The sequence below is a fragment of the Panthera onca genome, chromosome E1 (genome assembly GCF_046562875.1).
Source record: "Panthera onca isolate mPanOnc1 chromosome E1, mPanOnc1 haplotype 2, whole genome shotgun sequence".
Classification (NCBI taxonomy): domain Eukaryota; kingdom Metazoa; phylum Chordata; class Mammalia; order Carnivora; family Felidae; genus Panthera; species Panthera onca.
The window spans coordinates 18498782-18511998 of NC_138352.1; the positions used below are offsets into that span (position 1 = coordinate 18498782).

Here is a 13217-nt window from a genome sequence, read left to right on the forward strand (position 1 = left end):
TACCTGAACTGCACACGGCTTCTAGAAGTTTTCTCTGCCTCTTTTTTTCTTTCTCGTGCCAGAAATGGGTCATGGCTGCAGCGAGGCAGACATCTTGGAACGTTGATGGAATTTATATATTGAGGTTGGACATCCACAAATAGAAGAAGCTGAGGTCCTGGGGCGCCTGGGTGGCTCTGTCGTTTCAGCGTTCAACTTCGGCTCAGGTCATGATCTCACGGTTCGTGGGTTCGAGCCCCGCGTCGGGCTCTGTGCTGACAGCTCGGAGCCTGGAGCCTGCTTTGGATTTTGTGTCTCCCTCTCTTTCTGCCCCTCCCCCACTCATGCCCTCTCTCTCTCTCTCTCTCTCTCTCTCTCTCCCTCAAAAATGAATAAACATTAAAAAATATATATGTTTAAAAAAAAAAGCAGCAGCTAAGGTCCTAAAGGAGTTTGCCAAGTCCTTTTTCTGCATTATGTAATTTTTTTCTTTTGTACTCCATTAATCTAGTCTCTGTACTCCCTAAGCCTTTTATTATTTTTTTTTTAATTTTTTTTAACGTTTATTTATTTTTCGAAAGAGACAGACAGGGCATGAGCAGGAGAGGGGCAGAGAGAGAAGGAGACACAGAATCCGAAGCAGGCTCCAGGCTCCGAGCTGTCAGCACAGAGCCCGACGCGGGGCTCGAACTCACAAACCGCAAGATCATGACCTGAGCCAAAGTCCGACACCTAACCAACTGAGCCACTCAGGTGCCCCACATGTTATCTTTGTAATGCATCATTTGATTGGGTTTGCTAATGATTTACATGGGAATTTTATATTTCTGCTCATTATAGTGACCATTCATTATTTGAAATTTGTTAAAACTTGCTTTATGGACCTGTATTTGCTCAGATTTTTTTTTAAATGTCCTCACATACTTGAATAGGATGTATATGCTGTGGTTGATGATTTTTTAATAAATCCCTGCCTTCTGGGACACCTGGGTGGTTCAGTCTGTTAAACGTCTGACTCTTGGTTTCAGCTCAGGTCATGATCTCACGGTTTGTGGGTTTGAGCCCCACGTGGGGCTCTACACTGTCAGTGTGGAGCCTACTTGGGATTCTCTCTCTCTCTCCCCCTCCCCCTCTCATGTGTGCTCTTTCTCTCAAAAATAAATAAACGTTAAAAATTTTTTAACATTTAAAAATTTAGACGTTTAAATGTAAAATTTTTAAGTTTTTAACTTTTTTTCACTTTTATTTATTGTTGAGAGACAGAGAGAGACAGAGCGTGAGCAGGGGAGGGGCAGAGAGAGAGGGAGACACAGAATCCGAAGCAGGCCCCAGGCTCCGAGCTGTCAGCACAGAGCCCGACGCTGGGCTCGAACCCACAAACTGTGAGATTGTGACCTGAGCCGAAGTCAGATGCTCAACTGACTGAGCCACCCAGGCACCCGTCAAAAATAAACTTTCAATGAATAAATAAATAAATACATAAATACATAGATAGATAGATAAATCCATCCCGGCCTTCTATTTTGAAGGGTTTATTTTATTCCTTTTCAAGTCCTGCTCTGGGTAAGCACGAGCCCAGCCCGGGGTGAGCCCTGCTTGTCTCTCTGTCTCTGCCCCTCTTTCTTTTTCTGCCTCTCATGGGATTTTGTCTCAAAAAAAAAAAAAGTGTTCCTGTGAACCCCCATCCTGGGCTGTGGATTCTATTTATTTGGGGGCCTCTCTTCCACTGGTTGTCTTTGCGCGTTTGGTGATTCTCCAGAGCAGACTTATCTTCAGCTTTGCTGCGTCTGTGGCCCGTGGACACTGCTCCGTCCGCTGTAATGCACGCGACAGACATCAGGGAGTTTCACTCGAAGCTTCTGCCGCCCTGGACCCATGCGGGTGATTCCGGTCCCAGGGCGTTGGCTGCAGGCGCTGTGGTCCCCAGAAACAGCACACCTTCTCGGGGAGCCTCAGAACAGCCCCAACTCGCACGCCTGTGATTAACAAAGCCCACCGGGTCCCCCTGGCTTCCTGCCAACCAGCCCGCTCCGATTCCTAACGCCCAAGAAGCAGACAACTCGAGGCACGTTTAGAATATTCCGTTCATTGTTGCCTCTGAAACACGTTGACAACCACCTGTAAAGCGCGGAAAGCGGGTTGCCGTCTCCCCGCCCCTCCAAGCGTGATTCCTCAGACACCGTCCCCGAAACTCCCCTTAAAATCCCAGATCAAACACCCCCGAGAAGGTGGACGGGCCCCCATCCCCGCCCCCCACCCGGGACAGCAGCATCGTCCGGCAGGTGGGGGCGCCAAGGAAATAAATTAGGGGGCGGGGGTGCTCCTAGCCGGCCGCGTCCCGCTCTGTCTCGCACACCCAGCGGTAGGGTCTCTGGCACACGTCGTCGTTCCAGCGGCCGTCGTCCGTGAAGTGCGCGCAGTCCTCGCCCCCGCCCAGCCCGTGCCCGTACCAGTCGTCCGGCTGCTCCGGCCTCCAGTTCCTGCGGGGACGCGCGGATGTGAGCCGGGCCCCCCTCCCCCCTCCGCCACCCCCGGGGACCCGCGGGGCCGGGGCGCGCGCACTCACTTGAAGCCCTTCTCGTAGTCCGTCCCGTCCACCCACTTCCAGGGCCCACTCTGGTCGGTGAGGCCCATCCAGGTGTTCACAGGCCCCATGTGGTGCTGGATGAACTTCTGGGGAGACGCGCGGGGGTGGTGAGCGCTCCCCGGAGCCCGCCCCCCCCCCAGGGGCCCACCCGCTCCTCCCGGGAGCCCCCCACCCCCACCCCAGCCCCGGAAGCTCACCTGCTCCTCCCAGGAGCCCACCACCACCAGGTGCGCGTTCTCCAGCCGGCAGTACTTGTCCGCCTCCGGCCAGGACTTCCCGGAGCGGGAGAACCAGTAGCAGCTGCCCTCGAACTCCAGCCAGTTGACCGGGCAGCAGGAGGCCGCGGAGCCTGCGGCGCAGGGGAGGGTGGGGGCGCTGAGGCGGGGCCCGGGGAGGGGGAGGGCGGGGGGCGGGCGAGCCGGCGGGCGCCCCGCCCCCTCACCGTTGCCGTGCAGGACGCCGATCTGACAGCTCAGGCTCCGCAGGTCCGACACGAACTGCTTCACGTGCAGCAGCAAGCTGGAGTGATCTGGGGGGGAGGGGTGGGGGGTGGGGGGCGAGGGCGGGCAGGGGGCGGGGCGGGTCAGTGTGGACACTGGGGGCTGGGAAGGGCCCGGCCTCGGCGCGCTGGGGCCCGAGGAGTCACAGGCCCCCGGGGCTCGGCCGGAGGGACCCCCCGGGTCCGACGCGCCCGTGCGCGCACGCTCCCCGCTCTGACCTTCGCTGAGCTGCTGCTGCTGTTTCTGCAGCTGGGACTCCAGCGACTTCACCTTCCTGCCCACGCTTCCCCCTGGGGGAGAGGCTGGCTCAGCGTCCCGACATCCCCAGCGGTCCACGGGCCCCCCTCCCCCCCAGCCGCAGCCCCAGGGACCCCTCACCCTGGCTGCTCAGGGCCTTGACCTCGACCTCCGTGCTCGCCGTGAAGTTGCTGAACGTGACCCTCAGGGCCTGCAGCTCGTCCCGCAGCTTGGAGTCTGGGGGGGGGGGGGGGGGTGCACGGGGCAACATGAGGGGGCCGTGACCCCCGTCACAGACGCCAGCGCTCTCTCACCACTTGCACCCCCCCCCCCTCGCCCACCCCCAGGGCACCCACTCTGGGATCCGATCACACAGACAACCACCAGCAGCAGGAGGCCGAGGCCCAGGGAGAGCAGGAGGAAGCAGGGTCCGGAGCAGAGTCTCCGGAAGAGCCGCTGGGGCGGAGGTGGCGCTGCAAGACAGGGCGTCCGGGTGTCAGGGACGGGGTCCCGGGAGGAGAGCGGGCGAAGGCTCCTTCTCCAGGGAGCCCTACAGATGAAGAAATCCGTTATTGGGGCGCCCGGGTGGCTCAGTCGGTTAAGCGTCCGACTTCGGCCTCAGGGCACGATCTCACGATTCGTGGGTTCGAGCCCCGCGTCGGGCTCTGCGCTGACAGCTCGGAGCCTGGAGCCTGCTTCGGATTCTGTGTCTCCCTCTCTCTCTGTTCCTCCCCTGCTCATGCTCTGTCTCTATCTCACTCTCTCAAAGATAAATTAAGATTAAAAAATAAAAGAAAGAAAGAAAGAAATCCCGGTGGTAGGCGACCCTGAGCGACCAGAGGCCGGGAGGAGGGCTGGGAGCGGGTGCAGAGCGCCGACCTGCCCCAGCCGGCCGGGGCCCTCAGCCTTTGCTGACACCTAGTGGCCGGACTGTGTCACTGAAGCTGATGAACTACATTAGTTTTGGGGGGAGGGTTCTGTCCCCCCCCACCCAAGGCCGGGAAAGAGGAGGAGGTTTCTCCTCTGGCTGGGCTCCAGGAGAGAAGACAGAGGAGCCACAGCCCCCCAAGCTGCTCCCACCTGGGGGGGGGGGCTCCCCTGCAGCCCCTTCCCCCCACCCCCATCCCCAAGAACCCTCCTGCTCAGCCCAAACAGCATCCCTGCTCGCTGGAGAAACAAAGGGGGGGGGGGTGGCTGTTGTCTGACGAGGGCCTCAGCCTCCCCATGGAAGTCTGGCCCCTTGTCCCTGTCCCCTGGTCCCAGACACCCCATGCGCACACACTCTCACACCTGGCCGAGGCTCACCAGGTGTTAGAGGCAAGGAAGGCAGCCCTAACTGCTCCCACGTACTCCTGGTCCCCTGGTCCCCTGGGTCCACACCCTCCGAGGTCCTGGCCAGGGGGTGACGTGGCAAGGGTCAGGAGGCTAGCGGAGGTGGAGCGGACCGTGTTCTTGTGAGTGGGGCCGACCCAGAGGCCAGGTCAGGGCTCACAGGAGGAAGCAGGAGCTGAGTCAAGGCGACAAGAGCCACCTCACTGTCACCTGTCCGAAACGCAAGGAGGCGTCCCCTTACCTTGTCTAAGCTGATGGCCATTGTCCTCGTTGTCCAGATGCTGAAGGTCTTGATAGTCATTTGTCATGATAGGGCTGGCTGGACCTGGGCCTAGGTCAAGGCTGGGGTTAGGGCTGAGGCTGGGGCCGAATGGAGCCGGACGGTGCGGGGTCCAGTCCGTTTCTAAGTCATCGGCGGTTACGTGAAAACCTCTCTTCTTTCTCCAGTTCTTTCCCAGGCCTGCCATGCAAACTTCACCCCTCTGAGGTTTTCCCGCCCAGCCCCCTCCCCACCCCGGTCGGGGCCCCGGCCTTTCTTCCCCTTTTACTTGCTGGCAGTCTTGAAGTGGATTCCTGGATCCCCCAACGCTGTGCAGATCCCAGGCTGAGAAGGGGGCTGGAGCCCAGAGACTTGGGGTGCGCGGACAGCCCCGGACGATGGGAGAGGAGGGAACAGGGTCCCTCCGAGGGCCCTGAGCCCTGCGAGTCTAGGTCCGTGTGTCTCTGGGTCTGTGTGTCCCAACACTGAAGCTGGCATCCCCAGCGCCTGGGACTTTGGACAGTAAACAGAGGTGGGAAAGGATTTGGAACTCAGGGCATGTGTGGGGTGGGAGTGGGGGATGGGAGGCCTCCGCTTTCCTCCCCGGGGAGGGGGAATCTCCTGCTCTGCACCCCCCCCATGCCGGCCCCAGCCAACACCCCACTAATCACTGCTCGGTTGGGGATGGGGAGCCAGGTCAGTAGGGGCCAGAGGTGCTCATTGCTGGTTCCTTCTGCCCCTCCTTTCACTTCCTGCCGCTAAATTTCTCAGAATCGTGGGTGTTTCCAAATATCCCTGACCGGGACCAGGGGCCCCCGAGCTCCGCTCTTGCCCAATCCGGGCTCTGACCCTGGCATCTGAGCCAGGGGCCCCGGCCCTCCTGTGAAGCTCAGAGGCCAGGCCCTGCAGCCTTGGGGCCTGCTGCTTTACTCTCCCTGGGAGCAAAGTCCCCCCCTTCCCCCCCAGCAGCCTGGGGGTGGTGGGGGGACAGGCGGGAGAGAGAGCAGGCTTTCCCCACCCCACCTGGGACTGGTGCTAACAAGCTCCCATTGGCTCCTACTGGGCACCCAGGCTTTTCACCCCTTAACTCCTCTCTTAAAGCCCAGAGCCCAGCCCGATTTGCAGATGAGAAGACTGAGGCCCCGACAGGTAAGAGCTTACCCAGGGTTACACTGCAAGGAAGCAGCAGAGGCAGGCCTGGAATGTAAGCCGCCTGATTCCAGGACCCGTGTTTTGTCCCCGGGAAGCCTACCCAGACCCTGGATCCTGAACCATCCCCGAGGCTGGGCCCTGGGGTCTCAGACCCTTAAAGCACAGACCCTCCCAGCCCCACAGGGGATTCAGGGAGGCATGTATGAATTCAGATTATGCAAATTTAGAAACTGAACAATACTGGGACACCTCGGGGGCTCAGCCGGTTAAGCATCCACTTCGGCTCAGGTCATGACCTCACGGTCCGTGAGTTCGAGCCCCACAGCGGGCTCTGTGCTGACGGCTCAGAGCCTGGAGCCTGTTTCAGATTCTGTGTCTCCTTCTCTCTCTGCCCCTCCCCTGCTCGCACTTACACGCGCTCTCTCTCTAAAATAAATAATAATAAAAATTTAAAGATAAGAAATTAGGCAATATTAAAGATGTTCATGGGTCTCACTTTAGGCCCCAAATGGGAAAGTGTGCAAACACTATGTTTCAAGGACAGAACTAGACTTTATTACAAGAGTTTTACATTATATGAGCTCTCAGGAACACAGTCCTCACATTCAAAATGAAAGCCCCAGGGGCACCTGGGTGGCTCAGTCGGTTGAGAGTCTGACTTCGGCTCAGGTCGTGATCTCTCGGTTCGTGGGTTCGAGCCCCGTGTCAGGCTCTGGGCTGACAGCTCAGAGCCTGGAGCCTGCTTTGGATTTTGTGTCTCCCTTCTCTTTGCCCCTCCTCTGCTTGCACTCTCTGTCTCTCTCTCTCAAAAGTAAATATTAAAAAAAAATAAACAAACACACAAAAAAAGAAACCCTTGGGTACACCCTCATTCCTGTGTCCTGAAAAGCCCCCTGCTGTTTGCATGCGCTGGGGCTGCGGCCAGGCCAGTAATTCGGGGACTATTGGGCTGTTCACATTCTCTGATATCATCGCTCACAATCCGGTTTATTCGGGCAAACATACCTATGCTGCTTTGGTCAGAACAGTGACCGAAAGCACTTCACTGTGGAAGCTGTGACCGGCAGGAAGCACATAGGGGCTTCTGGGTAATGGAAATGTTATGCTCTTTTTTTTTTTTTAATGTTTATTTTATTTATTTTTTTTTTAATTTTTTTTTTAACGTTTATTTATTTTTGAGACAGAGAGAGACAGAGCATGAATGGGGGAGGGTCAGAGAGAGGGAGACACAGAATCTGAAACAGGCTCCAGGCTCTGAGCTGCCAGCACAGAGCCCGATGCGGGACTCGAACTCACAGACTGCGAGATCATGACCTGAGCCGAAGTCGGCCGCTCAACCGACTGAGCCACCCAGGCGCCCCTTTTTAATGTTTATTTATTTTTTACAGAGAGAGAGAGAGAGACAGAGCATGAGCGGGGGAGGGGTGGAGAGAGAGGGAGACACAGAATCCGAAGCAGCTCCAGGCTCCAAGCTGTCAGCACAGAGCCCGACACGGGCCTTGAACTCAAGAACCGTGAGATCGTGACCTGAGCCGAAGTCGGACGCTTAACCGACTGAGCCACCCAGGCGCCCCATGGAAATGTTCAGCTTCTTGACCTGGACACGGGTTGCATGGCTATGTCCCCTTCATAAAACTGCAGAAAAGCTGCCCACTTATGATTTGTACTGGACGTTCTACTGGAGTAAGGTGTTCCTGAAATCTGGTTTCAGAAAAAACACTGTGAAGAAAGCCAGACAAACAACATGATGCATGTGCTGGGGCCGCTAATTTACGGGCGAGCCTCCTGCAAAATACCAGAGATGGTCCTAAGAAACTGAAAAGTAGCTAAAAAGAACACCGGGCCACAATGGTGACACTTTAGGCCGAGAGCCCATCCACCCTGTGCATTTATTCCTTTAATATGTATCTTCGGGGCGCCTGGGTGTCTCAGTCGGTTAAGCATCTGACTCTTGATTTCGGCTCAGGTTCTGATCTCACGGTTTGTGAGTTTGCGAGCCCCACGTCGGGTTTTTGGCTGATACTTCGGAGCCTGCTTGGGATTCCCTCTCCCTCTCTCTGCCCCTCCTCTGTTCATGCTCTCCCTCTCCCTCGCCCTCAACATAAATAAATAAACCTAAAATAAAATTTTTAAAAATGAATATATATCTTAAGGGCACCTGGCTGGCTCAGTCGGTCTAGCGTGCGACTCTTGATCTTGGGGTTGTGAGTTCAAGCCCCAAGTTGGGCATGGAGCCTACTTAAAAGAAAAAAAAGATAGAGAGATCTTAAATTATGCGAGGACTTCGGGGACATAGGGCCTCTTGTGTTAATTCTCTCTTGCTGAGTAACTAGGTACCCCCAACTTAGTGGCTTAAAACAACACCTATTTGTCAGCTCACAGTTCTGTAGGGCAGACGTCCAACTGGGCTGTCTGCTCAGGGTCTCACAGAGCTGAGATCCAGGTGCTGGAGGACCTCGTCTCATTTCTGGAGGCGAAGGAGAAAAAGAACGAGCTTGCGAGCACGTTCAGGGGGTCAACGGCATCCGGTTCCTCGCAACTGCGGGACTCAGGTCCCCCTTTCCTTGCTGGCTGTTACCCGGGGGCCACCCTCTCCTGCAGACCGCCGCGTTCCTTGTCACGGGAGCCCTCCACCCCCAGAGTCCGCAACAGGGGCGCCTGGGGGGCTCAGGGGGTTAAGCGCCCGACTTGGGCTCGGGTCACGGTCTCACAGTTCATGAGTTCGAGCCCCGCCTCGGGCTCTGCCCTGAAGCTCAGAGCCTGGAGCCTGCTTCGGGTTCTGTCTGTGTCTCTCTCTCTCTCTCTCTCTCTCTCTCCCCCACTCCCCTGCTCATCCTCTGCCTCTCTCTGTCTCTCAAAAATAAATAAATGTTAAAAAAATTTTTAATTAATTAATTAACTAATTAATTAATCAATTAAAAAGATTAGGTCCACTTGGAAGAATCTTCTTAAGGTCAGTTGTGTATACACGACACTATATAAGGTCAACCAAACATAACATAACATAATCACGAGAGTGATGTATCTTAACATACTCAGGTTCCAGGGATGACGGCATGGAATCTTGGGGGCCACCGTTAGAGCTCTGCCTCAACACAAAGCGACCCTGTCCCCTCTGGGTCCACTTGCCTGCTGGTTGAGGAACTCATGACCAGAGCAACGCAGGAGGCTGGGCTCGGAACCTGGCACTCTCACCTCCGGGACGATCGCGAAAGGCTTCTCCTGGGGGGCACCTGGTGAGGGGCTCAGTCGGTTAAGTGGTTAAGCGTCAGACTCTTGATTTGGGCTCCGGTGGTGATCTCACGGTTCGAGCCCCCAGTCGGGGTCTACACCGACAGCGCAGAGTCGGCCTGGGATTCGCTCTCTCCCTCTTCTTTCTGCCCCTCCCCGGCTCACTCTCTCTCTCAAAATAAATAAACTTAAAAACATTAAAAAGGAGGGAAGGAAGGAAGGAAGGAAGGAAGGAAGGAAGGAAGGAAGGAAAGAAGGCAGGCAAGCTCCTGAAAGGAGATCTCTAATGTTGGCCAGTAAAAACAGGTAGGATTTTATCATTGGTAATTAATGAGCAAGTGACCCTGCAGAGAGGAAACAGCAGCACAAGGGAAATGGACTGAGAGGTAGTGTGGACCACTCTGGGAGCCTTGAACGTCAGGGTGAGGATTTTTGAAGGTCACTCAGAAGCACGGTAGTCTCCAAAATGGGGAATGCGGGGCGCCCGAGTGGCTCAGTCGGTGGAGCGTCCGACTTCAGCTCAGGTCACGATCTCGCGGTCCGTGAGTTCGAGCCCCGTGTCGGGCTCTGGGCTGACGGCTCAGAGCCTGGAGCCTGCTTTGGATTCTGTGTCTCCCTCCGTCTGCCCCTCTGCTGCTTGTTCTCTGTCTCTCGCATTGTCTCAAAAATAAATAAACATTAAAATTTTTTTTTTTTAAATGGGGAACATGCACCCCAGGGAAGTCACAAGGTCATCCACTGGAGTGTGGCAGGAAAATATTTGCATAATATTTATATATATTTATAAAATATTTGTAAGGTTTATTTATTTATATATTTTTAATATATATTTTTCTAATGTGTGTTTATTTTTGAAAGAGAGAGACAGAGCACGAGCATGGGCGGGACAGAGAGAGAGAGGGACACACGGAATCCGCAGCAGGCTCCAGGCTCCGAGCCGTCAGCCCAGAGCCCGACGTGGGGCTCGAACTCACGGACCGTGAGATCGTGACCTGAGCTGAAGTCGGACGCTTCAGGGTGTGAATATTGGGAGGTGAGACTTCCTGGGGGCCATCTTGAAGGCTTGGCCACGGTTTAGAACTAACGAATGAGTGACGACATACTGGGGGACACACGCTCAGAAACCTTTCACAGATGGGGCACCTGACCAGCAAAGTTACAGACCGTGACTACAGACCACAAGGTTCATGAAGATGTGCAGGCAAAAGGCAGGACTGTCATTAAGCAATGGCGTGGCCTGGAGGCAGGTGATGGGTCAGAGGTGGGCAGCGCAGTGAGGGAGGGAATTGGCGCGCCTAACCAGGGTCCAGAAGGTTGCTAGAGGCAGGTCTGGAGTCCGCGAGGGTTCTGGGCTGGAGACATGGATGTAGAGTCTTGAATGTTGCCCAAGGCCATACATTCGTCCATGACACCCGCCCAGTGAGGGGCCCATTGGGAAGGAAGCGGCCGGAACAGAGTCCCCGCCCCCACGAAAGAAGGGCAAGAAAGATCCCCAGGACTGCCAACCATACAAGTGCAGGAGTGGGGTTGACCCTTAGGGCCAGCTCTGGGCACCCCAAACACCCGGTCAAGACTGCCAAGGAGAGAGGACAGTGAGCCTCCCACTGGATGAGTCAAGAGAAGGAAGTGTTTTGGGGCAAGGGGGGAGCCGAGCAGTGGAACAGAGAAGAATCTGGTACGGAGGGCGTGTGGACGCAGAGCAAGAAGGACACGGGAGGCTGGGGGTTCTCAGCATGTTAGGGCGGGGAAGACGAACAGCAGGACAAGGGCGGCTATCAGACAGACGTGAGTTCACCTTGCCCTCGTCTGGAGAGTGGGTTGAATGCTCATGTCAGAGAGCTGGCATCGCCTTGCACAGGGCCTGGCTCGTACTAAGTGCCCAGCACAGGCTAGCCGTCCGCATTCGGATTATTATCACTAGTTCGAGTTCAGCCAGCCCCGCAGGGCTTCTGAATGTGGGGAGCGGGGGAGGCTGGGGTCAGGTCAGCAGGGCACATCTCTCTCTGTCTCCCAGAGGGTGGTTAGCGACTTACCTGGGAAGGAACTGGGGGAACTGGGGGCCTGGTGTGTCGGTGGAGTTAAGACAGCCCCTCATCTTCTGTGGATGAGACCTGGGCACCGAGCCCCCTCGGCCCTTGCCCACCCCCTCGCAGAGCGCTCTCAAGCTCAGGTCTGGGATGTGCCTGCCTGGCTCTCTCCCCGGCCCCCAGGGTCAGGATTGCCACTCAGGCCCTCCGGCTGCAAGGTCAGGCACCCGGAAGGCCTTGCCAGGAGGTTGACTGAACAAATGGGCAGAGCGGGTAGGTAACCGAAGGCTCAAGGCTGACTTTCCAAAGAGGGTGACCGACGGCTCCCGGAATCCAGGAGAGGCTGAGCAGGGCCTGAGTGGAGAGGAAGCAGGAGAGGTAAGGCGAGGCACCCGGGCTGGGAGCTCAGTGCTAGAAGCAGCCACAAGGGAAGGGGGTCTCGCAAGGCCGCAAGGAGGAGGTTGCTCACTCAGTTGTGAGTGAGAACCGACAGAACCCACTCAAGGGCCTCCATACGCCCTGCAGCAGGGCGAGAACTTTCTGCACCCTGGTTCTCTGCACCCAGACACGCTCCAACTCCTCGGCGTTGGGACAGGCAGGATCCTGTGCCCCGGGACCGGTCAACACCTCTTTCCCCCACTTTTACTGACAGGTGAACGTTTAGAAAAAGGTAAAACTCACCACACCTGGGTGGCTCAGTCAGTTAGCCCTCCCGCTCCTGGTGTCGGCTCAGGTCATGATCTCGAGGTTCGCGGGATCGAGCCCCGCGTGGGGCTCTGCGCTGAGTGTGCGAGAGCCTGCTTGGGACTCTCTCTCTCTCCCTCTCTCTGCCCCTCTTCCCCCACTTGTGCTTTCTCTCTCTCTCTTGCCCTCAAAATTAATCTACATTAAAAAAGAAAGGAATGAGGAAAAAGATAAAACTCCACGTTTCCAGGTTTTATTTAACTTACGTTTACCAGTAACAGAACAGACCAATAGCAATGACCGGTAACCGCTCTCTAGGAGGTGCAGGGCTGCGGGCCGAGGGTCCTGCTGCACATTCCTCAAGGCCATCCGGCGAGGTCGGGAGTTATCGTCCCCATTTGTGAGCTAGGGAAGCTGAGGCTCACAGAAGGTTCGCTCTCAGCCCAGCCACAGCGCCTGGCCACCTCCCGTCCTCACCTCACCGCCTCCGCAGGGCTGGTTCTCCAGCGCCCCCTGCCGCGCTTTCTCCCTTTTCCCACCCCGCCCCGCGCCCCGCCCCCGGCCGACCGGCCGGGCGCCCACCTGCCGCCACGCCCACTCCCCGCCACCTCGCCTTCCGCCACACCCCCTGCCGCCACGCCCACCCGCCGCCACCTCGCCTTCCGCCACGCCCACCTGCCGCGCGCCCCCTCCCGCCGCGCCCGAGCGCTTCGTAGGACACTTTTCAAGCCCAGAATCGCTAGTTTCTCAGACCCCCTCCTCTTTGTCTCCCTCCCGCTCCACCCCACTGACCTCCTGTCCTCCAGCGTTCCCACCTCGTTCCCATCTCGCCCTCCCTCGGTCCCCCCTGCACACTCCCCGCCCCAGGCTCCATCCGCGTCCAGGCCTCGACTCCAGCGCAGCTCGGAGGAGACGCCTCCCTGACCACCCCGTCTGAACTAGAGAAGACGCGCACCTCGTCGTCACTTTGATCGTCATTTTGATGATCTGCACCCCTTCACCCCCTCCGGTCGGAGGTCCCCACTGCAAGGACCCCAAGGTCCCTGAGGGCCCGGGGGTCGCAACCCCAGCATTTCAAACAGCTTGAAACCAAGCAAGAGCCAACTACGTTATTTGTTGAAGGAACTAGAGGGGGGTGGAGAGGAATCAGGATCTGAACCGCAGTCTGTTTGGGAATCCAGTGCGTCTATCCACTCAAGCATACGGTCTCCTTAAACGGCCAAGGATGA

At 56.9% G+C, this 13217-nt stretch overlaps 1 protein-coding gene and 1 long non-coding RNA gene across 5 annotated transcripts; one reads left to right on the top strand and one right to left on the bottom strand.

The window, feature by feature from the left end:
• Positions 1-2045: 2045 nt before the first annotated feature.
• ASGR1 (asialoglycoprotein receptor 1) lies at positions 2046-5394 on the bottom strand. 3 transcript variants are annotated; one of them, XM_060647502.3, is made up of 9 exons: positions 5188-5394; positions 4877-4966; positions 3660-3776; positions 3445-3540; positions 3285-3356; positions 3009-3095; positions 2764-2915; positions 2546-2652; positions 2046-2459 (listed from the first exon to the last, which is right to left on the bottom strand). In XM_060647502.3, the coding sequence occupies exons 1-9, from the start codon at positions 5390-5392 to the stop codon at positions 2303-2305; spliced, it is 1083 nt and encodes a 360-aa protein (XP_060503485.3). In that variant the 5' UTR covers positions 5393-5394; the 3' UTR covers positions 2046-2302. The 3 variants fall into 3 exon arrangements, with proteins under 3 accessions (XP_060503485.3, XP_060503487.3, XP_060503486.3); XM_060647504.3 differs by having other exon boundaries at positions 5184-5364; XM_060647503.3 differs by lacking the exon at positions 5188-5394 and having other exon boundaries at positions 4877-5177.
• Positions 5395-5514: 120 nt separating this feature from the next.
• On the top strand, positions 5515-12952 carry LOC132688416 (uncharacterized). Of its 2 annotated transcripts, none has more exons than XR_009614519.3 (3): positions 5515-6043; positions 12307-12418; positions 12795-12952. It is a non-coding gene; the product is annotated as an uncharacterized LOC132688416 (long non-coding RNA). The 2 variants fall into 2 exon arrangements; XR_009614521.3 differs by lacking the exon at positions 5515-6043 and adding an exon at positions 8986-9282.
• The last annotated feature ends 265 nt before the right edge of the window (positions 12953-13217 follow it).